This window comes from Petromyzon marinus, assembly GCF_048934315.1.
Source record: "Petromyzon marinus isolate PM22_M1 ecotype Great Lakes invasive population chromosome 84 unlocalized genomic scaffold, UKy_Petmar_22M1.pri1.0 chr84_unloc.3, whole genome shotgun sequence".
Lineage (NCBI taxonomy): Eukaryota > Metazoa > Chordata > Hyperoartia > Petromyzontiformes > Petromyzontidae > Petromyzon > Petromyzon marinus.
This window is the reverse complement of record NW_027422640.1, coordinates 1,431,654-1,459,553: the sequence shown is the minus strand read 5'-3', so window position 1 is coordinate 1,459,553 and position 27,900 is coordinate 1,431,654. Positions and strand designations below refer to the sequence as shown.

The 27,900-nt window shown below is 45.2% G+C and overlaps 1 protein-coding gene across 4 annotated transcripts; it reads left to right on the top strand.

The window, feature by feature from the left end:
* The first annotated feature begins 865 nt into the window (after positions 1–865).
* Positions 866–27,648, top strand: LOC142908439 (ribonuclease inhibitor-like). 4 transcript variants are annotated; one of them, XR_012931760.1, is made up of 6 exons: positions 866–953; positions 1,845–1,940; positions 22,754–22,837; positions 23,588–23,674; positions 25,250–25,333; positions 25,937–27,648. XR_012931760.1 is itself a non-coding variant. In XM_076059147.1 (5 exons), the coding sequence occupies exons 1-5, from the start codon at positions 21,054–21,056 to the stop codon at positions 25,949–25,951; spliced, it is 327 nt and encodes a 108-aa protein (XP_075915262.1). In that variant the 5' UTR covers positions 20,683–21,053; the 3' UTR covers positions 25,952–27,648. The 4 variants fall into 4 exon arrangements, 2 of the variants coding, with proteins under 2 accessions (XP_075915262.1, XP_075915261.1); XM_076059147.1 differs by lacking the exons at positions 866–953; positions 1,845–1,940 and adding an exon at positions 20,683–21,088 and having other exon boundaries at positions 25,915–27,648; XM_076059146.1 differs by lacking the exons at positions 866–953; positions 1,845–1,940 and adding an exon at positions 20,994–21,088.
* Positions 27,649–27,900: the final 252 nt, after the last annotated feature.

Here is a 27,900-nt window from a genome sequence, read left to right as displayed (position 1 = left end):
AGTAACATGTACTTGGTGTGAGATGAACTTCCAAACAATTTCCTTTCCTCAACATCTTGGAATTAATGTCTTTTTAAATGGTCAGCTTAAGTGATTCCGTGATGTTTATGTAACTTGACCATTAAGATAATCTATGGAGCACAATTATTTCAATATTATTTGTCATAAGTAAACTTTAAAATGAACCCATATGTGATATTATATTGCCTGATTATTTTATTTTTTAATGTAGTCTACATGCTCTTCTGGGGATATTACCCCACATTTACCATTCATTGATGTTCCCTTTGACATTGGTAATTGGCATTGTCACACCATAGTAATTCATGGGCAATTATGTAATTCTCTCTGTGTCTCTCTCTGCATCTGTCTGTGTGGGTATCTCTCTCTGCCGGTGTGTTTTTCTCTATATGCATCTCTCGTGTGTCTCTTTGTGTGTGCCTCTCTCTGTGTGGATGTCTCTCGGTGTCTGTCTCTCTCTTTCCTTTTCCACGATGTGGTGTTGTATTTACATGCAAATTCTACCTCTAGCCCCGCCCACTTACCCTTGGGCTGAGCTTATCTCAAGCCAATATAACTTCGTGTTTCAGCAGCTTTCTCGCTATATTTTTTCACCTGATGATGGTTGCTTGTGTTGCGATCGAAACGTCGTGATCTATTATTTTTTCTACCTACGTGACTTTACAGAAAGAACCAAAGAGTATTGTGATTGTAATTTTGATCGTGATCGTTGTGGTGGAGGTGGTGATATTGATGGTGGTGTTAACGATAGCTGTGATTTTGGTGGTTGTAATGGTGGTATTGATGGTGGTAATGGTGGTTGACTATTACCCCTCTCGTGTCCTTACTTCCACCACCAGGTTTAAGAATCTGCTGGTGTCTGTGCTGGAGGTGGACGTCGGATATCTGTGCGGTCTGGAGCGGTGGACAATAGACTTCTGCAGCTCAACCAGGTGGACGCACTGGGCAGGGGGCAAGATGGTGGTGGCCTTAGAGACCCACTTACTCCCACAGAGAGCCATAGACTCACTCACAGAGTACACTCACACAGAGAGCCGAAGTCTCACTGACACAGAGCTATAGGCTCACTCACATGGAGACACATAGACTCACTCACACAGAGAACCATTGATTAACTCATTGTTTTTTTCGGTAAAGTCACGTATGTAGAAATACCATAAAATTATATTAAAATAAATCAAGCACGACGTTTCGACCGCAACACAAGCGATCTTCATCAGGTGTAAAAACAAATAGCACATAGGGTGACATCAGCGCAACACATAGAGAGCGTTAAACTGCACGGAGGTAAATACAACAAGAAGATGAGAGACGAGAATTCAAAAAACCTAAGAAAAATTTACGTGATGCAAAACCAGTCGGCCAACGACACAGTTAGACACTTGCCTGGCAGACCACGAATTTCAGAAGAGTGCTAAATTTCGTGTTCATCCTCTGGGTTGAACATACCAGCATAGACAGAGTGAACAAATACGAGGTATAAGATAGCAGAAATACATATACAGGGACACAAGAGGTAAGAAGAGGAAAGACGGACAGAGAAGCAAGAAAAAGGGGGCCGGAGGAATGAACAGACAGAGGCTTAAAATAAGTCGTAGAGGTGGGGGGAGGAGCCGAAGAAAGCAAGGGGCACCCCACCCCACCCACCCACCCCACCCACCCACCCCACCCATCCCACCCACCCCATCCACCCACCCCACCCACCCACCCCACCCATCCCACCCCACCCCACCCACCCCACCCACCCCACCCCCAACCCTCCCCTCAACGCTCCTTTCACTCCTCCCGTCACCCCTCCACCCCTCTCCTTTCTGCTGCGTCAGGGCCAGAGGCTGAGAGCACGGCAAAGGAGGCTACACGGGGAGCTGGGCCGCGTCAGGGGCGAGAGACGCGGTGCGACTCGACACTTCACAGCGTGGGTGAGTGTGGGGAGTTCGTGGTGCATGTGGGACGGTGGGTGGTGTGGTCCAGAATATAAACCACCTGTGTAGGATACACGGGGGATTTTTGATTGGTGCTTAAATGTGTGTTTGTGGAAGACGGTGTAGTGTGTGAGTGTGTGTGCGGTGGGGGTAGGGAGGTAAATGTGTGTGTACTGCAAATGAGTATCTGGGGCGGTGTGTAAACATCACACATTGGGGAGACAAAGGCGGTCCGGCGTGGTTCTGACCACTTACCATTTCGTGTACTATGCCGGCCTTCATAGGAGCTCAATAACAGCACTTGCCCCACCAGTCTGTGGAGCTCCATGGGGGATGTTTGTGTCGGAGCTCGTGCTGTAGGCATAGACGACGCGCGACCGTGGATCCTCTATAGGGAGCGCGCGTCTGCTGTGGGTCGCATGGAGCTGCACGAGCGGACACCGCCGCAGCGATTCCCATACCGAGTCACGAGATAGGCGCTGGGAAACAATTGCGCTGAAGTGTGTTGCTGGGTGGATGAAGCGAGCACCGCCATGGTGTGCTTGCCTTGTATGGTCAGTCGTGTGACTGATTATTATAATATATTAATTCACACCTGTGCACCGTGTCATGGCAGTTTCTCTGTTTTTCCTTCATTGCATTTTTATTTCAGAAATATTTCACCTGCAAAATAGATTGAGTTTGAATATCTCATGCGAAAGGGTGCCCAGGGCATGTGGGGTCGTCCAATTGCACAGTGTTTAGCGCACATCACTACACACCCATGGACTAAATCCAGAGGCGAGTGACAAATGAATCAGTTCTGCCCCCCTCGCTTCACCAACCCGCACTAGTCGGCGTGGTGAAATATGGTAAAAAATCAACACGACCGACAGGGCATAGGGTGCCCATTATCCAGAAGGGCTTTACTTTATTATCACATCCACATCTAATTGTGGATTTGGTTATTTTTCTTTAGTTATCTTTATTGCATAAATACAACTTGACAAGATGTGTACTGCTTCATTCTGGTACATTTACTGTTTTTCAGTGCATTTCAGCACTGGGTGTGTTTGTTGGATGTATTGTTTGTCACGTGAGGTTAAACACTAAAAACTATTTTATGAACCAGGCAAAGTCCACTAAGCTATTCGATTTTTCATTGAACTGACAGATGCTGTAACCTGGTCCCTTGGGTACCCAGGCCTTCCTATAGTATAACTCCAGGAATCGGCAGATTTTTATTTTATTGTACCAAGTAAGGACCACTGAGCTATATAGCTGTTTTTCAAAAGCAACCTGGCCACAAATCATAGCTCCACGAAGTGGCTTATCACGTGGAAATTTGTAGCAGCCAAATACTGTAAACGCATATTTCTAAATGTGGAGGGAAAAAAACTCGAGGATCCAGAGAAAAACCCACGCCACCACGGGGAGAATATGAAAACTCCAAATATCCAGGCGTCGGGGTTGGAATCGAACCCACGACCTCCTGCATTCCAGGCGAAGGGGATAACTTGTTGCCACCACTGAGCCCCTTGTTAATCTGATGTGGTATACTGGTACAGCCCCTGGTGGCCTCAGTCACTTTACTGACCTTTGCACCATTGTGTAGTCGGTTCAATTGAGTCGCAGACATACTCTTTGGAGGCAACAAATTTATTTATACCAACACGAAGGGGTAACTTCCCTTTTACCAGATAACAACCTATGATGGTGGACCACCAGGCTATCTGCGCTAACACTCTGGGATAGCTACAACGAGCAGGACTCCAGCTTGAGTCCTGCCAATGTGTTGGTGACTCTTCACGGACGTTGAATGTAGATCTTTCAGAAGACAACAGCAAAGCTGAACCTGGTCCCTCTGGGGACCCGGTTTATATGCTCACCATGCGTGGCCGGCTCCGCCCTTGGCCACGACTACCTTCTCGATTCCTATTGCAAGATCTCGCCCTGACACGTGACTACCCACTAGCCCCAACTTGGGGCCCCTGTGTAGACTTTACCCGTCATGTACCTTCCAGGGTCAACCAGAGTGCAATGGCCCACATTAACCTCATTCATGGCTGACACTTTCACACCCCTCCTATAGAGGACAGCACTGCACGCCACGCGTGGTGCCACTCAGCGCCATGACTCAGCGTTCACCAAGCCCCACTAGGGCTGGTACTACACCCACATATATGGGGTGTCGGTGATGTAATTACATCGCACGCCGTGTCTCTCAGGCCGGCACTACACAGTGGCATTCCCGATGTCACTACATTACCCCCCCCCCCCATTCGTAGCATTCAGCCGTCCTGGCTGTCAACTCCCCCTTAAAACTAACCAAGTGAATAAGTTCTAGATTTTAAGCTTTCGTGACTGCAAGGATCCATACTCTTTGGTTCTATTCGGTAAAGTCACGTAGGTAAAAAATCATGACGTTTCGGCCACAACACAAGTGGCTTTCATCAGGTGAAGGGGACCGTACTGTCATGAGGACAGCGTTGGAGTGAAGACAGTCCAGCCCAGGTCGCGTCCTTTTAAGCTGTGTGGGAGGAAACAAAATGCTTTGACAAAGGAATTAGCATAAAATGACCGTAACGCACAAGAGGACCGGCACAGACGGGGGGAGCGGGTGCGAAGTGGAACGTAGAGGACCGGCACGGGGCGGGGAGTTTACAAATGTAGGTGTGAAGTGAAATAAGCTTCTATGAAAGTTTGGTATATCACTATTTGGATAAATACCATTGAAAATTAGTTTAATGTTTGGTATGATTTAGAACATCTTTCCAATGGTTGCTTAAGTGAATAAGGTGATAAAAAGTGAGTAAAAGTGACTAAACGCTATGTGTGCTTCAATAATTAACAATAACAAATAGCATATAAATACCCAAGCCCACCTATACAATATATACACTACCTACAAATGTACAGAACAACACGAGAAAATATAAAACGCGAATGCACGGAATCCCCTCCATCACCAACAACTCCCATCCTCACCGTGTAACAATACCCATAAGCACAACAAAGGCTAGGTTCAGCCAATAACCGATATGGCCTACTGAGTGTGACAAGCAACTGATGGTGTGGGAGTGTGTGTGCATGGGTGTCACAAAATCCGAAGAGTTTTTGAGCGAGTCCTCGTGGCTGGGCCTCCAGTGGAGGTGGGCTCACTCTCCCTGGAGGTCCCAGGGGGAATATGCAACTGTCCAGTCGAATCCGGCTCCTCACGAAGAGCAGTAGGCCGGGTCGACGGGTTCTCCTCTCCCGAATCAAGTGAAGACAGCGCAGGCAGCGGCTCGGGGGACATCAGGGGCGCGGCACCTGAGGGAGGAAGCACACGACTCCGCTGAGGACCAACCTCAACGGGCACACATGCCAGCTCACCGGACACATCTGTCCCTTGGCGCCCACAGTGTGGAGATGGAACAAACTCACAGGGAGCAATAAAGGGCTTAGGGCAAGAGGAGTGTACAAACCAACTCCGCCGCCCCAAGCGGATCTGGACACACTGCGGTCGAATGACCCGAATCACATCAACCAGCCCTCTCCAGGGTTTGAGCAATTTGGGCGATGTACCCACCGGTACCTGTGGACAGTGCAACCAAGCTCTGTCCCCAGGTGCCCACTCATGTTTTGAAGTACGGAAGCCCCTCAGCCATTCATTGGCCAATTGGCACGAATCAGAATTTACCTTGGAAGTCTCCCGCACTTCGGAAAGCTTTTGAAGGGTACAGCACACGGAGTCAGAGATTTAAGATTTAGCCTTGTTGGGTGCAGCTTGTAACTGAACATGAATCAGGGGGTCGTGTTCTCGCTGACCTGATGACTCAACATGGAGGTCAGAGTCCTGTGCAGCCACCTCAACCATACCATCCGTCTGCGGATTGTGCGGTGACATGTGTACTTTCTTGGTTCACAACTAACGCACACCTCTTGCAATAATTTTGAAGAAAATGTTTTTCCCTGATTGTTCAGAAGACGTTCGGGAGCACTCTTGTCCATTATGTAGTGGGTAATAAACTGGAGGAAGCTTACTCTGAGGCAACACATTTATTATAACATTAACAGGTTATTACACAATGGGGTAATGGCCCCTTTCACCCGATACTCTATGGAGGTAGTCCCTCCAGACTAGCTTGCCTCTCACTGGCTATCACGACATCTATACTGCTGGGGCTTGAGTCTTCCCTTGAGTCTTCACTGGTTATCAGCTGGAGCTTTCACTGGTACAAGCTCGAGCCGACCCTAGCCAGGGGTTCGGCTCTGCCCATTGGGCTCTTCTCTTCAGGGCTCCAGGATGCTCTTCAGTCTTCGGCCGGACAACAACTGCTGGGACCGCTCAGGGACCTGACTTATATATAGGCTCCTGGCTCACTCCGCCCCTGGCCACGCCTTCCTTTTAGGACCGTCTCCGAGGGTCTGGAGAATGACATCATCTCCCCAGCCCCCTTCCCGGGATCTGGGGTCCCGACCGTTGGTCACGATGCTCCCCCAGGGATTGCCTTGGCCAACGGCCCGTCATCATTAATCCAGCAGGTTCAGCCTCCCCTCTGCTCCCTACTGACACAAGCTAGTACTGCCGGCTATGATTAGTGGCGATCATGTTCAACCATGCCACTACAATTACGTAGCCATTGAGGAATGCCTCAGTGATCTTTGCCGCCAACTGTTTGGGAAGCGGCCAGGCCACAGGCCATCATGAGAAATACTCGACTCCCACCAGAAAATATTTATTCCCACGAGCGGACCGCGTGCACTGCACACACCCCTTCAACAAATTAGCAGCATCCTCAGCCATGCCAGGCCAGAAGAAATCCGACTTACGTGTGGCCAATGCTAGTTTATGCACACCCAAGTGCAACAGATGCTCGTGCACCGCCCAAATGACCTTACCCCGCAGGGCGGTGGGCACAACAATGTTGGAACATCGCATCTCTCCGTCCCAATGCATGATCAATCCGCCTCTGAGAATGAAAGAGGTGACACCCCATCGATCCTCGCCCCCATCAGTCTCTCTGACACGGCATCGCAATTTAAGCAGGGAAGCGTCCTCAACCTGGAGGCGCCCCCATTCTTTGTGGTCCAATCCAATGACAGCATCACGCGCCACTGGATCCCCAGCCCCCTCAGATGTTACAACCTCGGCCGATGCCGTAAGGGTAGGGGGCGAGTGTTCATTGCGCGGCTTAAAGCGACCGGAGCCCGAAAAACTTGCGCAACTCTCGTTCGTGGGTAATTGCGACAGGGCGTCCGCGTTCGTGTGATGGGAGCCTTTGCGATAGGTAACCTGAAAAGAGTAGTCCTGGAGGACCTCCAACCAGCGTGAAAGTTCGCCAGATGGCTGGTCAACCTGCAGCGCGTACTGCAGCGCTGCGTGGTCCGAGCGCACCTCAAAGTCTCTCCCATACAAATATGGAAGATACTGTTGCAAGAAAAACACGATAGCTAACAGTTATCAGCGTGTGACACAGTACCGCTGTTCAGCCGGAGACAGCACTCTGCGTCCTTATGCGATAACACTCGACGCCATTGACAACTTGAGACAGAACAGCTCCAGTGCCAGTGTTACTAGCATGTGTATCAAGGACAAACGGCAAGGAAAAGTCGGGGTAGTGGAGGGGAGGGGCGTTCACCAAGCCATCTTGGAGTGCAACAAATGCGGCCTCCTCATGAGTGGTGCCGATGTCACAAGTCGAGGAGACTGAAGTGCTGTGACAAAAGGGCCATTGCCTGAATCGTCTCTTACTATAAACATTTAATTTCAAAGCGGTGTTATCGAAGAAGTTTTTTTGGAAGATAAATAACATCGCGATGGGGGGAGGGGGACATAGCGGGATTGAGGGGGAGTGATTAGGGGGGTTATAGAGGTGGGTGTTGAGTAAAATAGTATCAGTGTCTTGTGCTCGAGCCTAGGGGCTATGCCAATGGGCTAGGCCATTGAGAACACGGATTCGAATGAACGTCTCATCTTGCCACATGCTTTTTTACTATCTCCATCAGTAACAAAATCAATCTACAAAGCAACGCTGCTTCTAAAATGGGTATAGTACTCTGAAGCATGTAAAAATGGTAATGTACTGTCAATCGTATTTTAACAGGAGCATTGTCTCTTTAAAGGTCACGGTTTTTGTTGTTGACATGAACTCTATTGGCTTCCACCTCCCTGTTCACAGAGATCGTCAATAGAGGCTGAAGTCTGTTACTCGCGCACAGTCAGTCGAGGGAGTGATAGCCCCCACTGTGCCCTTCAGCCCGTGGCGTTGCCTATGGGACTCATTGTCCCGTAACATCCCGAGTTCACAATGTCGATTAAAGCGACACCTTTGTTTAATAACGATCCATGAAATGAGTGGGACTTTATATAGTGTGACAGTCTTGTCTTTGGTAATACTGTACTCATGTTTGTTTCTGTTGCCTGGTTTTTAATTGGTAAAGCTGTGATCGTGTTTGATCCCTCCACTGGTATCCGATTAATTTCTGCATCAAGCACAATATCCCCTTTGCTGTCTTCAAGTTCCACCATGGACACGCTCCTGCTTGCCTCTCCCATCATCTCATTCCCCTCCCAATGTTCTCCTATATCGTCCCTACCATCTCGCTTTACTCCCCTTCACTCATTCTCCGCCCAGCAACCAAGGCTTCCTGTTGGAACTTCTAATCAACCTTTACTCATTCGGAGGTCACTCATTCCCTTTTCTTTTGATGCAATTATTTGGGCCTGTCACTTACCATCCACAGATTTCTCCTGTGATCATCACTGTATGTTCTCTCTTTAGAAATGTAGGCTGAATGTACACCACCTTGTTCCCAATGATGATTGTATCTCACTGATGTGCACATCACCTTGACAGAGGCTCTTTTTAAAGGCACTCTTAATTGATTATTTCTCATTTCACAGCCTCCACTACACTACTCAGCAGATTATACCCCACTTTGTTCGTCAAGACTTGCTTGAGGCAAATATAAGTATGGTCCAACAACTTATATGACTGACACGGCACGAGTAAGACTGCCTGCAGTCCAACCAAAAAGGCTGCATCATTGAAAGCTGGTTTCAAGCCTGCCCTCCACGTGTGTTAAAAGATCTTACTCACCCATGTGATGATAGTTGAGCCTCTGGGTGTCAGCATTTCTGCTCTGATATTGCAAGTGTTGGATACTAGTGATTTCTTTCATTTTTCTTAGGGTACCTCTCACTTTATACTCAAATGGCTCAATGCAGAAGGTGTAGGGTCTTTGGTTGCTGTGGCTTGCATGAGCTCTTCAAAGGGATATGACGAAGAGCGATTCTGCATTTGGGAGCATAATTACTTCTAGCATGCTAGTTTCTGCCTTCAACTGCTGAGGAGCTTGCCACTGGAATTTGTAATTGCGCAGGAAATATTGAAGTAGGCTCCCCTGAGCTGACTGAAGTTTGCAAAGTCATCCTTTATTTGACTGAGAGTTATTGTTCAACTGCTGCAGCTTTTCCATCAGGCCCCCTCTGTTCATGCCAGATCTGAGTTTTGCATTGCCTTCTTAGGCCCTTGTAGCAGTTTTTACGTTCTTTTTTCAATTAAACACCACGTTTAATCACTAATCCATTCATTTCCAATATTGCAACAGGTTGTTGGGCAGGTCTTGGCGGCGTTGTTTACATAATCTTGAAATTGTCCCAAACTGTTGGTTCCTCATTAGACAGGAGCGTGCATTACCACTGCCCACCTCCACATTACAACCATCCCCACCATAAGAATTATATCCAGTATGAGCTGGAGAAGCTTTTGTTGAACTTCGAGAGTACTACTAAGAAATGGGGTTTACGTTCATCCCCACATAAAACAAAGCACCTGCCTGGGTATTCTGTGTCATCGTATTCTCCCATCCCTCCACTCCCCATGAGCAGTGGGGCAGTTTTGGACAGAGCAGAACAATTTTCCATACCTGGAAAGGGTGCATGTGACTAGCTCCAGTTTGGCAGCAGAGGTCATGCTCCGAATCGGTTGAACATACTTATCTCAGCTGTGTAACACACTGTGAATGCTGCATTGCCTGTCGCTCCATGTAAAGCTCTGGGTCTTCTCAGCCAGATATCCCCTCCCTTCTCTACATTTGAGAAATTTGGATCCCTTTTAAAGGAACGTCCACACTGGTTTTGCATATTCAAGTTGTCTACGATCCACCGTGGGCTTAACAAACTAGATTATGTGAGCAGCTTAGATCCTTGAATGATCTGGACAAATGCCCATCAGTGAGATACTAAGGCAGGTGAGGCAGCATTGGCTGGGTCATGTAGCCCAAATGCCCAGTCACTGTGTACCCAAACAGCTTCTGTTTGTCCAGATATAAGGGGCTTATCGCTATAGGCAAGAGTTTGACTGCTGTGTAACAGAAGGATGGTGGAGCTGTTTGGGCTTGCCAACAGCTCGACCAGTGGTTTCAAGATCATCGTCTCTGGAGGAGTTTTGTGAAGGATGTCCGCCTCCAGCAATAACGGAGGGCGGAGGAGTGATGCTCACAACAACGAGCGGAGTGCAGAATGAGTAAAATGCAGCAAGGTGGAACAGTAGGGAGCACAGGTGGTAGATCTGCCAGTCATCCCTGTCACTCAACCCATGACACCTTTATCTATCCTGTAACCTCCTGCCCATGAGCCTTCGACAGTCCACATGACCTCAATGTGCACTTAGCCTGGCAGAAACACTTTGTTGACATCACCAATTTTGAGTGGCGAATGGCTTTTATTGTTATTGTGTTTATGTACCCACCCCTTCATGTGCCGTACTGGCCTTCTTAGGTGCTCGCTAGCAGAACTAATCCCAATAATGTAAAAAACGATATGGGAGATTTTTCTCATTTGTATCTTGTATGTTTGTGTACATCGCCTATGTGTGTTTGTGGCGAGCCATGCTGCACAACAAACTCAGCCACAGTTATCAATAGCACGTGATATCTACACTGGTTTTGGGTCCTCTAGGTTGTGTCTGCATTAAATGAGTGCCTGGTGCAATGGGTAATCAATATAACCTATGAGACAAACGTGGCCAGGTGTGGTGCTGGCCATTTCTACCCCACTTTGCGTGCGGGTCTTCAAAGGGGCTCACTAACAGCACTTGACCCACCAGTCTGTGGAGCTACATGGGGGATGTTTGTGTTGAAGCTCGTGCTGTCGGCGTAGAAGACGCTCGACAGTTTATCCTCTGTAGGGAGCACGCGTCTGCTGTGTGTAGCGTGGAGCTGCACGATAGTGAAACCAACAGAGTTGTTGCGCCTTGGGCGTAAACATCAATGTATGTCCATTTGCCAGGTGTTATTTTTTTCATTTCCTGTGGAGATGTGTTCTGTATGAGAGAAAAAGCGACTGAGCCCACGCCCTCACCCCCTTCTCCCTATTGCATTATCTCCTCCTACTATTTGACTACTCATAAAATCATACGTATATTATGACACCCCAGGGATAAATTAATATTGCTTGTTATAGCACATTCTTGTAGAAAGAACGCTGGTTAAGTCAGACCGGCCTGTATATGTACAGTATAGATATTTAGTTTGCAGCAATGCAATACACACAGCTCAATGCACAAAGAGTTAAATGTATAAATATCTCATATTAAAGAATGGATTACTTGGGTTTACAAACATGATGTACAAAACTCGTTATAGTCTCATGCTCTGCATGCTGTTGTAAATGCACGTGGTGCATACTCACTGACCAGATGCTTCATTATTATTGATACTAATAAAATATGTTAAATGAAGAATTTTTTTCATTAATTTCTCATGTTAAACAAATATAGGGCGTTCATCCAGCGGTAGAGAGACAATGGCTGCTGATGATGTAACGTGCCGCTCATTTTGAAGGATTCCTAAGAGACAGTGCAAGTGGAGATTCAAAGGCATAGGAAGGTGGTTGCACAGACACCTGGACCACTGCTGTCCTGTATAAGTGATTTATTTAACATAATGAACATTACAGTAACATTGACGCTGCCTCATGTGTGTACTTTAAGTTTTGGCTTCCCCACACAAACACACTACCTCCACAAAAGGGCATGTTTACTCATTTCTGTGAAGCGTATTCAAGTTTAATTTATTAGGTATAGCCCTGTGAGCCATGCGGCTCTTAAGTCAGGTGCAACCGCAACAAACAAAATATGAATCTACATTGCAGAAAACTATTAAACCACAACCAGACCAAAATAAAGCTACAAAAACAATGTAACAGCAGTAATCATAGGAACTGTGATTTTAAAATTAACAATAAACGATATACATAACATGTACGACAAAACCTGCAGCCATAGCTGGCAGCACGACACTCCCAGTGTATGATGTGTGAGTGAGTCAGCAGCAGCGTGAGTGAGTGTATGATGTGCGAGTCAACGTATGATGTGCGAGTCAGCGTATGATGATTGAGTCAGTATTAGGTTGAGTGAGTATATGATGTGTGAGTCAGCGCACAATGTGTTAGTCAGCGCATGATGAGTGAGTCAGTGTATGATGTGTGAGCGAGTCAGCGGCAGAGTGAGTGTATGATGTGCGAGTGAACCAGCACACGATGAATGAACCTATGTATGATGAGTGAATGGGTCAGTGGTTGTGCGAGTGTATGATGTGTGAGTAAGCGCATGATGAGCGAGTCAGTGCATGATGTGTGAGCGAGTCAGTGCATGATGTGTGAGCGAGTCAGTGCATGCTGTGTGAGTGAGTCAGTGCATGATGTGTGAGTGAGTCAGTGTATGATGTATGAGAAAGTCAGTGTCGGCTCCCTCTGCTCGCGCTGTCGCCCCCCCCTCCCCCCGGCTCCATCGCCCCCCCCCCACCGGTTCCCCCGGCCCCGTCGGCCCCCTGGCTCAATCTGTCGGCTCCCCCGGCCCCCTCACAAACGGCCCCGCCAGCCGCTGCTGGGAGCGCGGTATGTGACGTCATACCACTGCTAGACAACCTCAGAGCACCCTCTACCCATACATTGAGAGCATGGGAGTGCCCACTACATAGGGACTACCCAAGATCAAACCTGGCTCCCACCCTCTAATCGTCACTCAACTAGAGGTGACGCTATCCCGATCATTGCACATTACAACGCAATTTGCCGTCTGCGTGGCATCACGATGGTCGAGGCAGTGAGCACGTGGTGTCACGCAGCTGCTTAATCTGCTAAAACTGTGTGGCGTTTTGAATTAGGTTCACATTTTACTTTTTTTATCGTAGTGTTGTGTTGATGTGAATGTTCAAATACTTGCACTGAAGAGTGTTTTGAGATGCCTAAAGTGTTTTGATGCAATTTTATGTATTTATATATATTCCAATAACAATTTTGAGCTTTCATTACAATTTAAATAAGTCAGTGTATTCACAATCAAATACCTAAAGTCACAATTGTACCTAACCGAGACCTCTCAGATTTTAGTAGCAACATTTTATTTTTTTATAATTATTCTTCCCTGTACCTGGATAAAATTACACGACTATGCTTACAGGTGACACGTGGTTTGTTTTCATTTTCTTCAGGTGACTCGATGCATTTGTCGTGATGGCATCAAAAGATCCTGCATATGAGATCATTAAAACCAACAAAGTGAATCTGCAGAAATACCTCCAGGCGAAGTCTTCAGAAGTGCTTGACCATTCCTATCAAACAGGGATAGTCCTGGACAGTGAATACACGTCTCTTAACAGCGAGAATGACCCCGTTGTGCAAACACGGCGTCTGGTTAACCTGGTGCTCATAAAGGGAGAACAAGTCTGCATGATATTTCTTGAAGATGTGCTCGTGCGACTGAGATCCGAGATCCCTCTCTTGGATCAGTGGATCTCACAGCATGAGCAGCAGCTCAACGTGATCGGTGTCGATCTGAGCAGAACTGCGGGTAAAGCCATCCCTGGAGCAGCTTCTCGTGAGTGATGCTAAACTTCACATAGCCATTCACATGTCTCTGGCAAGTTTAGGTGAAGGAATTGCTTTGAACTGAGATTGTCATTTAATATTAGCAAACTGCACCACCCTTGCATGACAACATTCCTCTCAGAAGGAGGACATTAATATTCCATTCCATAGCAGGGAAACTACAATTTATCAGCAATTGGGAGGAAAGGATAGATGGATAATGAAAATGTGTGTAAATATCAAAAACTTACATCCACACTGGACCCCAACATTCATTAATTCGTCATATCCCACACCTCCCTTTCCTTGGAAAAAACGTTAACATGGTGATTTTCTACCTCCTCTTCAGACACAGACATGGTATTTAAGCTGTAATAATGTAATGACCTATGAAGCTCTCTTTCAAGTGTCAAGCCCAAGATGTTTAGCAATGGCAGCAAACCCATCTGCTGCCATGGTCTCCATGACTTGGTACAATCTGGATTCCACCAAGGCCATGTCATTGAAACTGTTCCCCTATGCAGGGCAAATGACCATTTCTGTTAAACTATGGATGCTGCTTCTAGTTCTTGACCTTTGGGCTGCTTTTGACACCACTCCATCCTCTTGAATCTTCATGGCGATGCAAGTGTTGTCTGACAAACTTATTTCCTGGTTCTGCTTCAACCCCTGGAATTGATTAATATTTTTCCATGCAAGCACTGTCTTCTGTTCAGAAGCCCTAATTCTGTGGTGTTCCACATGGCACAGTCCTGTGCCATCTTTTCTTCTCAGTACAATCTCCTCGTTTTGAGAAAAAATATGTTTTTATTATCGACTATCACTGCTATTTCTAATGACACCCAGCCTTATATTGCCATTGACTCATATAACGGAACCTACTTTCCTCTTACACCCTGACTTGAATTGGTTTAAACTTCCTCCAAATAAAATGTCAATATTTAAGCCCTCATCGTTTGTAAAAAGTCCACTCTAACTCATGACTCCAAGTATTTTATTATGGAGAGATTACGGAGAGATTAAAATAACACCATCAAAGTTATGAGCCATCGAGTTAGATGTTAACTTGAAAAGCTGTGATGAAAGATGTCGAGCAAATCTGTCATTAGGGAAATCTCCACTCTCCCCAATCTAGGGGATGCCACAGTGCTTGCTGATGATGCAGTAGCCAGGTTAGTTGAAGTTCAAGTGAACCTACGATGCATCACGTGGGATGCTACGAGTTCTGTGATTTATGTGGCTGTTATTGTGGAGGTGCAAGCACAATGGCGGAGCCAGGATTTTCAGGTAGGGGGGTAACTCCTCCAGCAATAATCTTTTTTCTAGGAGTTGTTATTACGTAAGGACTTGTCCCTTGCTTTTTATTCGACGCGTGTGCGGCGATGGCGCAGCCAACGATCGAGGGTCGAATTCGAACCGTGTGTGATCGGCATCGCGCTCGCTGAAGGTGTCCCTTCAGGGAAGTCGTGCACTGTATACACAACTGCGTACACTTATGTGAATCACTTATAACTGCTTTGCCGTTACTTATTGCCAATTATGGACTCAGACTATTGTCCAATCATCTCATAGAGTCTCTGGCACATAGTAATATGCTACACAGTGGCGATCGCAAAATGCCGATTTATCGATCGAAATTAAGGATCGAAATTAAGGATTTCGATCGGATCAGGGGAGGCACGTGCCACCCCCCCCCCTCCCCACAACTGGCTCCGCCAGTTAGCAAACACTGCATCTTCTCTACCTGCAGAGGACCGTGCCTGGTGTACTGCACTCCTCCACCACAGTGTAGCCCCCGTGCTACGTGATATAGGCCAGCTTGAGATGGGAGAGGAAACACAGCCCCAATACTAGTGAAATATAAAAAGTTAAATTCAACATCCTAAACAACAAAAATCAATAATTGTAGGACAAGGCAGGATTGAAATTTACACCCAAATTGATGGAATTCGTTTTTGATAATGCTGATGTACATCGTAATGCTAAATGTGGTGGTACTCTCTTTTCACAGGCAAAACAAACAAGACAAGTGTTTGGAACATTTTTGTCATGATAAAAAATATATTTTACAAAGGTACAGTGTTTATAAAAAATGCATTTGTAGAATACGCTTCGTGAAAACTTCCACGCAATAATTCGTGATGTACATGATGTTGCTGCATTATCCATAGTGAACGAATTCGCTACGCTTTTTTAATTACATAGTTTATTTAATTATATTTTTCTGCTATAGGAATGTTTTTTAGTATAAATGAAACTAATTTGTTTGCTAAATAATATCTGTTTAATTTAGATAACCCTGGTGAGGATTTCAGAGAATTCTTGCTGAAGCTGACATCATTAACACGAACCTACGACGCACGACCTGGAGAACCTGCAGTGTTTTTGCTGGAGAGGATGGTGAAGCCAATTCTGGTTCCCTACTACCGCCATCAAGAAACCAAGGAGCACGAGTTACTAGCGAGAGGCAAACAGCACAAGGAGCCGATGGAGAGAGCACATAGAGAAGGGATGACTTACAAGAAGCTCTTTGATCCCATCAGTTCCATTGGAAAAAAAAACACACCCTCGACTGGTTATTGTGGTGGGGACTCCAGGCAGCGGTAAAACCATGTTGAGCAAATTCATTGTGCACAGCCTTCTGTCAGGTGAGAGAGTGTTTGCACAACGCTTTGAGCACATTGTGCTCATCACGTTCAGGGAGATAAATGATGTTGGAGAGGTGTCACTCGCAGAGCTGTTTTCTGTGATCCACTCATGTTTGGGAAACAAAGCGGATGAGGTTTTCACAAACCAAGAGAGAACCCTTTTTGTTATGGATGGGTTGGACGAGTTTGGAAAGCGCCTTCACTATGCCAATACTTGCACTGATCCACGTAAGACGGCAACAGTAGAAGCCATCATTGCTGCCCTAGTGAATGGAAATCTCTTGCCCAAGGCCTCGGTCTTGATAACGACCAGACCCATTGCCATGGAGCAGCTGAGTGAAGTGAATGTTGATCGAGCTGTTGAAATCACTGGGTTTTCCAATGACGATAAACTATCATTCTTAAACAAATTTTACCAAGACAGGAGTCTAGCAGAAAGGGCACTCAAGCTCCTGCAGGAAAATGAAACGGTGAATACATTGTCCCAGAACCCTTCATTCTGCCATATAGCAGCCATTACACTGAAGGAACATTTACAAAAGTCTGATCATTCTGAGATTATCCTCAAATCAATGACTGACCTCTTCACGCAATACGTGTGTGGGCTCATAAAACACCATGGACGTGGCAGCCGCGGAACCAAGGAAGTCTCTTGCCAATATGGCTCTGAAGGGGGTTCAGCAAAACATCCAGATGTTCAGCCAAAAAGATCTAGAAGAGTGTTTTGTTAGTTCTTCTGAACTAGGAAGTACATTCATCAACAAAGTGTTCACATGTGAGGGCATTCAACAAGGGAGTTGTTATTCATTTTCACACTTGACAATGCAGAAATTTTTTGCAGCGATAGCCGTGCATCTGTCACATTCAACACGGCCAGTGAGTGATGTCATCAAGGCTATTAAAGACAGCAAAGATGGGAGGTTTGATGTGTTTCAGAGTTTTTTTTTGTGGACTAGCATCAAGCACTCCATGGAAGTTTTTTGAGGGTATCTTGGATCCTCCATCTGCTGATTCTCAAAAGGAAATAATCGAGTGGCTCAATCACAGCATGGAGACTCAGAATGTTGACAGACACAGGCTCATCACTCTCCTGCACTGCTTGCACGAGCTGCATGACCGCAAGTCCCTGAGTGATGCCACTCGGTCCATGACTGAGATAGACCTGTCATTCACAAGGCTGTCCCTGCCAGACTGCTCTGCCATCTCCTGGATCCTGTTGCAGCGAGAAGAACCTGTGGAGACACTCAATCTGTCGGGCTGGGACATCGGCACCGAGGAAATGAAGAGACTTCAGCCTGGACTGCACAGATGTAAAAAGCTACTGTAAGACTTGCACACCTCGCCTTCTCTACTTCACAAATTGTGTGTGCATGTGTGTGTGTGTGATATCAACTTAGTTTCAATTGAGTACCAGGTGCGGTGTGTAAAGCATCGCTACTCGGGAGACAAAAGCAGCCGGGGCGTGATACTGGCCACCCACTCCATCATATGCCATGCCGGCCTTCATAGGTGCTCCCTAACAGCACTTTCCCCAGCAGTCTGTTAAAGCTATACAGCAGATCTTTGTCTATAAGAATCCTCACTTAGTAACTGTGCACACAGTACAATGTAACTCCATTCTCACGTAAACACTCGGTCTTGCGTAGCCCAAGCATGAACACAAATTTTGACAAATTCTTCCCCTTGCCACTGCCATCATTGTCCTCACTCACTTCACTCCTCTCCCCGCACGCCACGCTCACCCCTCCCCTGATACCTACCATTAACCCCCCAATCTGCTCCTGCCTTCACTTTTTCCATAACTCATCCCCCACCCTTGCCCATACCTTCACTCTTCAGCTGCATACCCACTCCCACTCATCCACTGAGGGATAAGGTTCGGTGAGTGAGTGCGTGCCTGCTTGAGTTGGTGGGTGACTTGGTGGGTGGATCGATGAGTGAATATGTGGAGTTAAGTGAGGATGTGAGCGAGTTGGTGGGTCAGTGGTGTGTGAGTGGGTTGGTGAATGAGTGAATTAGTGTGTGAGTGGGTTGGTGAATGAGTGAATTAGTGTGAGTGGGTGAGTAAATGTACAGTGAGTAGGTGGGTCCACAGTGAATGCTGCACTCACTGTACATTAAAGTACAAAAGGAAAAAAAGTTATGCATATGCATGGATGCTGTAAAGTTTTCCATCATCTTAAGCAACATTTAATTCGCGATAATGATAGCCCTCACACTATGTGCAGGAAGTGAGGTGACCGTAGGCCACACTGAGAAAATGTAGCCCTGATAGCGACTCTGCGGTGGAGAGTGAGGGTAACGGTTTGATCCACGTGTCCGATTCAAGCCCCTAGTTCACAGTGGATCATGGTCAGTGATTGTGCTCACCACTACAGAGACAGCTGATTGGTAATGGGTGTTAATCTTAGTTGTAACGTATTAAAGAGACAAAGATCCCCCAAGTAGCCCATATAAACTGGTGGGGAAAGTGAAGCCAGTGACAGGGAACAAGCACACACTATTACACTGCACTTTAGAGCACAAAGACAATCTCCCCGTGGAGCCTGCACACACTTTTGAGGCAAGTGCTGATCGCACTTCCCTGACCAGCACCGTCCTTGGCTGTCTTTTTCTCCCCATTGCTGATGTTTACACAACATACCAGGTACTCATTTAAGGCTGAGTCACCCTAGATTTTCTTTTATCACTCACCACTGATGCTGTTTACAGATATTAAACCCAGGTCACTTAGTTCGTAATGTAATGTGCCAACAACTTTCCCACCATTCCCCTAAACACAATCAAAGACACTCGTATATACACACAGACATGTACACACACAAACGTACACAGTGCATGCAGCCTTTGGTCACTCCACTGCTGGATAAGGCACTCCCACACCATGCAGGTCTTGGGGGTTATTTGACCATACATCACCAATCTTGTCAGTGTGGGTTGGTGTAGAGCATAGAGATGAATGTTGTTCCATTGCCATAACGCAGCTCCGCAGGCTACAACACCTGTTGTAATGCATGTTAGTCATGGGTAGAAGCACCATCCAGGCTCGTGCCTATTTAGATTTTCAGATTTATTAGATCTTACATGTACACTAATGTACACACTCATATATGAATATACACACACTCACTCACATGTACATATACACTAATATGCATATACACGAATACGTGCACGTTACTACACACTCACACACACTTTTACACACCCCTGTTTGAGTCTGCAGTTTTAATGCGACAGTATTTTTTACATTAAAATGAATGCAAGCAATCTTCATATAATAAGGATTCACATTCATGAAGCGCAATTCGTCCAGTGATCTGAGTGCACCATGGACAAATTAGTTAATATACGCATGTATGTGCAGGCAGTCCCAGATTTACGGAAATCCGAATTTACAGAAATGCTCCCATGAATCGTGTAATAAAATTCAACGTGTGGAAATGGTAGCGTTAATTACATAAGTACAACTAGTGCAGCGCGTTGAGGTTGCGGTCGTCTCCTGCGGAGCGAGGCTTAAGCCCCGCCTAAACCAAAACGCCTTCACCGAGCCCGAGCTTCACAGAATTAAGGTATTTTTTTATATCATTACGTAATTATTTTCCTTTTGTAGCATTACGTAATTGCTTGTTTTCTATGCTGAGAACTATATATTCCCATGTTTCTATTGCTGGTTTTAATTTCAAGTTTATTTCATGAGTTATTTACTTTAGTTCCTGTGTGTGTGTATGTAGGTGTGTAGACGAGGAGCGGTAGTGTCGTGATTAGCGCGACGCTGGGCTATGAACCCGGCATCCCGGGTTCGATTCCCGCTCACGGCCAACACCGGTGCCAATTATCTGAACCGGACCTAGGCCTCCCTCTAGGTCGACTCGGCCTCAAATGAGTACCTGGTGCGGTGTGTAAACATCATCACTGGGGAGACAAAGGCGGTCGGGCGTGGTGCTAGCCACCCACCCCCTCGTGTGCCGTTCTGGCCTTCATACAGTAGGTGCTCGCTAACAGCACTTGCCCCTACAGTCTGTTAAGGCTACACGGGGGATCTTTGTTTTTTTTTGTAGAGGAGGTCTTGCAAAACAAGACCCTTGTAAACACAAACACGTTTCAGATTATAAAGGTACAGTGCAGTATAAATGAATGGATGGTTGTGAGTAAAATATTTCTCTTCTTCTTTGGTTCTTTCGGTAAAGTCACGTAGAATGAGAATAAAATAATGAATTGATAAAATAAAATAACACAATAAAAATAACACAATAAAAAATATTGTGTTATTTTATTTTATCAATTTATTATTTTATTCTCATTCTACGTGACTTTACCGAAAGAACCAAATAAGATGAATCATTGCAGTCACGAAAGCTTTAAATCGAAAAGTAAAATATTTGTGAATGCCACAAATATCATATGCTTCTGTGTTATACATGAAACAATGAGCAGCTTTGCTCATGAACGTGTGTGCTCTGGTCACGTGCACCGCCATTGTGAGTGTCCCTCACTCACCGCGTGTTTGACTCCGCGGTTCCCGTGGGCTCAGTGAGTCAGCGCTGTCCCTTCTCCCGTCCACCCGGGTTTAGGCTGAGTGAGTACGAGATCAGAGACAGCGGCCTCCGACTTTTAGCGGACGGGATGTTGGGGAGAGAAGGGAGTTTGGAGACGTTAGTGTGAGTAATGTCCTGATGCACACACACTAATATAAGCACACCTAAACAAATATACACACACATACAGACACAAAACACAAAGATACTCAGTATAACATAATAATGTTGTATTTTAACGTCTATTATAACTTTGTTTTTATGCACTCGTCAAATAAGTTATTAGCCACACTTATTACAGCACTTTTAACCACTATTAACAATACAATTACAATTATCACATTACCTACTATAACCAATGATATTGTTTCAAATTATATTATGGTAATACAGTAGATCGTCGATTATCCGGCAGTCAGAATTTCAAAAGCACCAGATAATCGCATCATTATTTAAAATGGCTTATTTTTGCATATTCTTAAATAAGATTATATTTTTAGGTGCTCTGTATATTTAGTGTTATTAAATAGTTTGCGAAAAAAAAATCGCTTAACTAAATATACAAAGACAAAATTAATATTCTGCTGTAAAAAGTTACTATTTACTGTACCGCACTCACCACTCCAATATCGGAGACTCTGCATGGGGTGATGTGCGTACTAAGATATTGTTCAACAACCTGTGTTTGACAACAACTTGTGTTTGACAACTTGTGTTTGAGAACAACTTGTGTTTGACAACAACAACTTGTGTTTGACAACAACAACTTGTGTTTGACAATCGTCAGACTGATTCAGATCGGTGCTCTGGCGAATGCCGAATTGCACGCAATTTTCGGCGGATCGCGCTGTATATTTTCTGTTTCTGTGACTAGTTATTAGTCATGAAAAATGTATATAAGTGCAGTATTTTCATTGTTTAAGTTGTATGTAGTGTATAATGTACTGTATATATTATTTGACGTGGAAATGGGAGGATCTTCTGAGGAAATTAGGAATGAGAGGATATGGGAAGAGTTGTAGTGGAAATGCCGATATGCAGGCCATGTGCTAAGTTACCTTGTGCTCAGACCGTTGCCACTGGGGGTGTCCTTTCAATTACATTGTGATGAGATGATCAATTAAACGTTTTTAGATGTAACCGCTTATAGGATGATGCAATATCGAAAGTAAATCATGAGTATTTGATCTATATATACATACACAGAGATTCTACAGAGAGCCTTTAGCAGACTTTTCGGTCATAACCTGTTCGGGAACACCTAATTAAGGCCAGAACGGCACATGAGGGGTTGGGAGGCCAGCACCACACTCAGCCAACTGATGTTTACTTACTACACCAGGTAGTAATTTAAGGCTGAGTCGACCTAGGTGAGGTCCACGGCCGTTTTAGATATTCATCAATGAAGTTAGCCATGAGCGGCAATCGAACCAGGTTTGTGGCTCACTGTGCTAACCACTGCACCACTACTTCCCATGTGCATACAACACAAATATGCATGCACTATGATACACAAGTACCAACATGCGTAGATATGGACTAATGCAAATATACACATAGTAGACATTCACACACATCACGTTAAACCCAAAAACCTAAACAGCAGTTGCTATTTGCAAGCTCCTATTAAACTTGACATGAGGTGAATTTGTGCACAGCCTCCACAAACACGACCCTCAACCACTGTCCCATCAACCACCACCACCACCCCTCACCATCCCCCACTCTGTACCCAGACCTTCCACCCATCCCCTCTGCCCCGACTAGCCACCTCTTCTCTTCCTGCAGTCTGTATCAGTGTTCACTGACGGACAAGTCGGGTTCCTCTCTCAGTGTCATCCTCAAGGCCAACACAGGATTGAAGATTCTCGAGTAAGCTTTGCTGTTCGTTTCTCACATGTGCTCTGTTCACAAACTGTGCCGATTATTGGTGCAACGCGTCGTGAAGTAAACATTTAAATGTGAACACATTTTATCTTGCTGTCCTGCTTAATCAAGTCCACTTGCAAAATGTTTTACTGTAATCTTAACACATTTGTTTAATTTAACACATAGGCTAAAGCAATATTCATACTTTTTTATTTAAAGCTTTCGTGACTGCAGTAATTCATATTCTTAGTTCTTTCAGTAAAGTCACGTTGAAGGGAAACATAATAATAAAATAATAAAATATATTTATTGTTTTATATATTGTATTATTTTATTGTTTCCCTTCAACGTGACTTTACCGAAAGAACTAAGCATATAATATTCATACTGTTAGCAGATACATTAATTAATTGTAAACATCTCCCTGTGTTCCTCGATGAAAATGTACTTGTGTGATCCTCTGCTGTAACTTTGTGTTTCTATAAACACAAACACTTTTCATATTAAAAGGTACAGTGCAGTATAATTGAATGGATGATCGTGAGTAAACTGATGTTTGTGAATGCCACCTATTATATATAAAATGTTTAACGCAGAAGCATGAAACAATGAGCATCTTTGCTCATGAACGTGTGTGCTCTGGTCACGTGCACCGCCATTGTGAGTGTCCCTCACTCACCGCGTGTTTGACTCCGCGGTTACCATGGGCTCATTAAGTCAGCGCTGCCCCTTCTCCCGTCCACCCGGGTTTAGGCTGAGTGGCAACAAGATCAGAGACAGCGGTCTCCGACTTTTGGCGGACGGGATGTTGGGGAGAGAAGGGAGTTTGGAGACGTTAGAGTGAGTAGTGTCCTGATGCACCCACACTTATATATAAGTACACCTAAACAAATATATACACACATATAGACACAAAACACAAAGATACTCAGTACAGCATAATAATGTTTTATTTTAACGTCTATTATAACTTGCTGTTTTTATGCACTCGTCAATTAAGTTATTAACCACACTTATTATAGCACTTTTAACCACTATTAAATAACAATACAATTACAATTGTCACATTACCTACTCTAACCAATGATATTGTTTCAAATTATGTTAATATTATGTTAATACAATATTATGTTAAGACAGGAGATCATCGATTATCTGGCAGCCGGTTTTTAAAAAAACACCAGATAATCACATTAAAAATGGATTTTTGCATATTCTTGAATAAGATTATATTTTTAGGTGTTCTGTATATATTTAGTGTCATTAAATAGTTTGCGATGTAAAAATCGCTTCAATAAATATACAAAGACAAAATGAATATCCTGCTGTAAAAAGTGACTATTTACTGTACCGCACTCACCACTCCAATATCGAAGACTCTGCATGGGGTGATGTGCATACTACACTCTTGTTAAACAACTTGTGTTTGACAACAACTTGTGTTTGACAATAACTTTTGTTTGTCAATCGTTGGACTGATTCAGCCTTCATACCGGTGCTCTGGTGAATGCCGAATTGCACTCAATTTTCGCCAGATCGCACTTTATATTTTCTGTTTCTATGATTGTAGTTGTTAGTCATGAAACATTTATATATGTGCATTATTTTAATTATTTAAGTTGTTGTATGTAGTGTTTAATGTACGGTATATATTATTTGACACGGAAATAAAGCATAGCTACTTGTTTTGTCACGCACATGGTGCCGATCGCCGGACTGGTACAGCCTTTGGAGCGGTTTTACCGGTTTCACCGGATGTTGGAAGCCAGATCGGCATGCTCTGGATATAATCAATGATCATCTGTATTTAACGGCATAGATTACAATTAAGAATTTTATATAATGAATCGCTGCAATCTTGACATAATTGCCCACCCACACGTTTACATTAATAACACCACAACCTAACTCTTATTAAAGCCATAAATCACCAATGGGTCTTATATGCCAGCCCTATACATTTGAACATTATTTTAACCTTACCCAATATACAGTTTAAACCAGCCTTTGCCTCGTGATGCGTAGCGTGGACATCTGTGAAAAAGAGCTTTTCAGCTTTTCGGATTCTCCATTCTTAATTAATATTCAGATTTAGATTTTGGCTCCTCTGCCTATATCTAGTGGCCTTTCATGGACAAACGCGATTTTTAATACAACATATTGCAGACGTCGCCAAATGCGGTGGGTTACATTCCTGTAAAATGCCATTTTGGACAAAGCCGCATTAAACAAATAATAGACAAATAGGGTTGCGTTCCTGGGTCCGAAATGATTACTCCCTCTGTTTAGCTGATTCTATGAGATTTCCACCCTTATTGTACTAAAAGATGTTGAGTTGCTCTCCATATCTTGTGTGTGTGTACACTTTTTATTTTCCAGTTTCACCTCACTCAGGTGCCTCTTCTCTCCCTGTAGTCTGCAGTACTGCTCACTGACGGACAAATCGATCCCAGCTCTTCATGACATCATAATCACCAACAAAGCATTGAGGGAGCTCAGGTAAGTTAAGCTGCTCGTGTCTCATACGCGCTCTGACTGCTACAGACAAAACAACTTATATTCGTCAGTAACACTGTGGCGTTAGCAGAATAAAACATGGAAAAGGCAACGTTTTGTGCAAAGGACCTTGACAGCACGTTTGTGTGCTATCAACATGAGCCATTGCCAGAAGTGGGATTAGTAGTGGAGTGTACTCCAGTGCATTTAATATTCATTATCAGACCAAGGAGCATGACCAAACGACTGGGAATGTGCCTGATCTTAAATCTGCAAGATAAGCATGTTAAAGGCTGTATAGTGCTTAGATGGGTGACCACCGCACATAACCACAGGCGTTATAGGCAGCAGAGCTAAGTTGTGGGCAACAGACTGCAGTGTGCAGCACAATCCACCGTTGGACAGTACTACGATCCTAGATCTGCAGTCCTTGCCATCACAGACCTGCAATGACCTGCATGGTGAAGTATTGTAAAGCAGCGCTCATGGCATGGGGAGACCTTCATCCAGAATGGTTGTTGTGGGGGCTGCATGGGTCTCGAACTGTGAGGAGCTGCCTGAGACTCCGTGTGAACCCATGTTAGCGTGAACCTCTCTCTGTTGCAGGGTGGATGTCAATGACTTCAGTGAGGAGGGGAAGAAGGAGCTGAGGAGCAAATGGATTCACAGAGGAGGCCTGCATTTGTAGATTTAAGCGGAGAAGCGACGCTGGCCCTGCAACAGACGAAGCTGCCCCACGTGCAACTCGCACAGCAGCCCGGCGCATTTCACCTCAACAGCTCCGATTACCGGCACTGACTCTGAGCCTGACTGAGACGACAATGAGCGGGGAGCTTTCTCTCTCTGTGAACCCCACACGAAGCCAAGGGTGAACGCGGCTCCGATATTCTGATGAGCGTGGTGATTCCGATGATGTGTAACTGTATTTATGAATGTTGTGTAGGGAATCGATGTTGGGGCTCGTGGGGGAGGGGTGGCAGGGGGAATGCGGAGGGTTGCGAGGCAGGGGGTTATTTTCAATGGTCTGGCAGCTCACCTGTTATGTCACGTAGCTACAAACATTTTCATAAATGTTGCATTTGTCACAATGCCATACACACCATACAAATCGTACACCTAATATGTTTTGCTCATAACTTGCCCATTGCTTTCATCTTCATTCTTGTGTCAACTCACGTTAAATATCTTCTTTGTTATTGTGTGAACTCACGTTCAAATACACCATTTTTTTTTTAATATCACCTTCCTATTATTACATTACTTATTTTCACTTACAGCGTTTGTGACTGCAGGATTTCATATTATTTGCCGCCCGGGTAAAACTGCATGGCCGGGAGTCGGAGCCATTCCCTCTACACCTTCGGGTGCGACAGGCATGTCCTCTGGCTCCCACATTAATTTACATCTATTTTTACCACGTACTTCCTGAAGCCTTCTATCTGCTACAGCTACAATGGGAGGCTGAGGAATGCCCAGGTGTGGTCAAGGGATGGCTCCCTATTGCCGATGATCTGGTAATTGCTGCTTACTCAGAGGAGGAGTTGAAGGCGCTGCTGCTGAACCTTCAGCTTTCCGCTAAGAGGTGGGGCCTTACCATCAGCCCCACCAAAACTAAGCACCTGCCTGGGTATTTTGTACCATCGGACACTCCCAATTGGTGATAGGGCAGTTGTGGAGAGAGTGGAGAGTTTCCCATACCTGGGCAGTGTATTCATGATTGGCTCCGGTTAACCAGCACAAGTCTCACTCCGAATCATTTTTTTTTTTTTTCATCGGTTGCATAATGCTGTGTGGAAGCTACCTGGTCTGTCGCTCTGAACGAATTCTGAGGTCTTCTCGGCCACATACATTTGCCCAATTTTCTATGCTTTCGAAACGTAGAGAAGAGATGGTACAGGAAGATGTGGAGCTGAGTGGACTTGCCGATGACTGGTACCAGCGGTGTCAAGATCAGCCTCTGTGGAAGAGGCTCTTGAATGATGCTACTGGGCAGTTGGAGGCAGTCGCCCTCCAATAATAACGGAGAGGGGGAGGAGCGACGCTCACAACAACGAGCAGAGCGCCGGGTGAATAAAGCAGAATAAGTTGGCACAGTAGGGGGCACAGGTGGTGCTTCGGCCACTCATCTCAGTCAGTCGACCCGTGGCACCTGGGTCTGCCCCGTGACCTCCTGCCCAGCAGGCTTTCGCCACTTCACGTGACCTTAACATGCACATAGCCTGGCACAAGCGTCGTGGTGACATCACCGTCACGTAGTGGCGAATGGCGGTTGTTGTTGTGTGAATGAATGTGTGACTAAATCACTTTGTGTGAGTTAATGTGTGTGTGAGTGTGAATGTGTGAGTGTGAATGTGTGGGTGAGTGTGTGAGTGGGTGAATGTGTGTCTGTGGGCGAGTGAGTGTGTGATTGAGTGAGTGTGTGATTGAGTGAGTGTGTGAATTTGTGAGTGTATGTGGGCGAGTGTGTGAGTGACTGAGTGTGTAAGTGAGTATGTGAGTGAGTGTGTGGGCGAGTGAGCGTGTGAGTGAGTGAGTATGTGAGTGAGTGAGTGTGTATAGCCTGTGGGGAG

Excerpts from the sequence above, each read along its gene's own strand:
- LOC142908439 (XM_076059146.1), top strand. The coding sequence starts at position 21,054 with ATGTTGGGGAGAGAAGGGAGTTTGGAGACGTTAGT. Across the intron at positions 22,838-23,587 it reads ACAGGATTGAAGATTCTCGA|GCTGAGTGGCAACAAGATCA; the intron begins GTAAGCTTTGCT and ends ACCCGGGTTTAG. Across the intron at positions 25,334-25,936 it reads AAAGCATTGAGGGAGCTCAG|GGTGGATGTCAATGACTTCA; the intron begins GTAAGTTAAGCT and ends TCTCTGTTGCAG.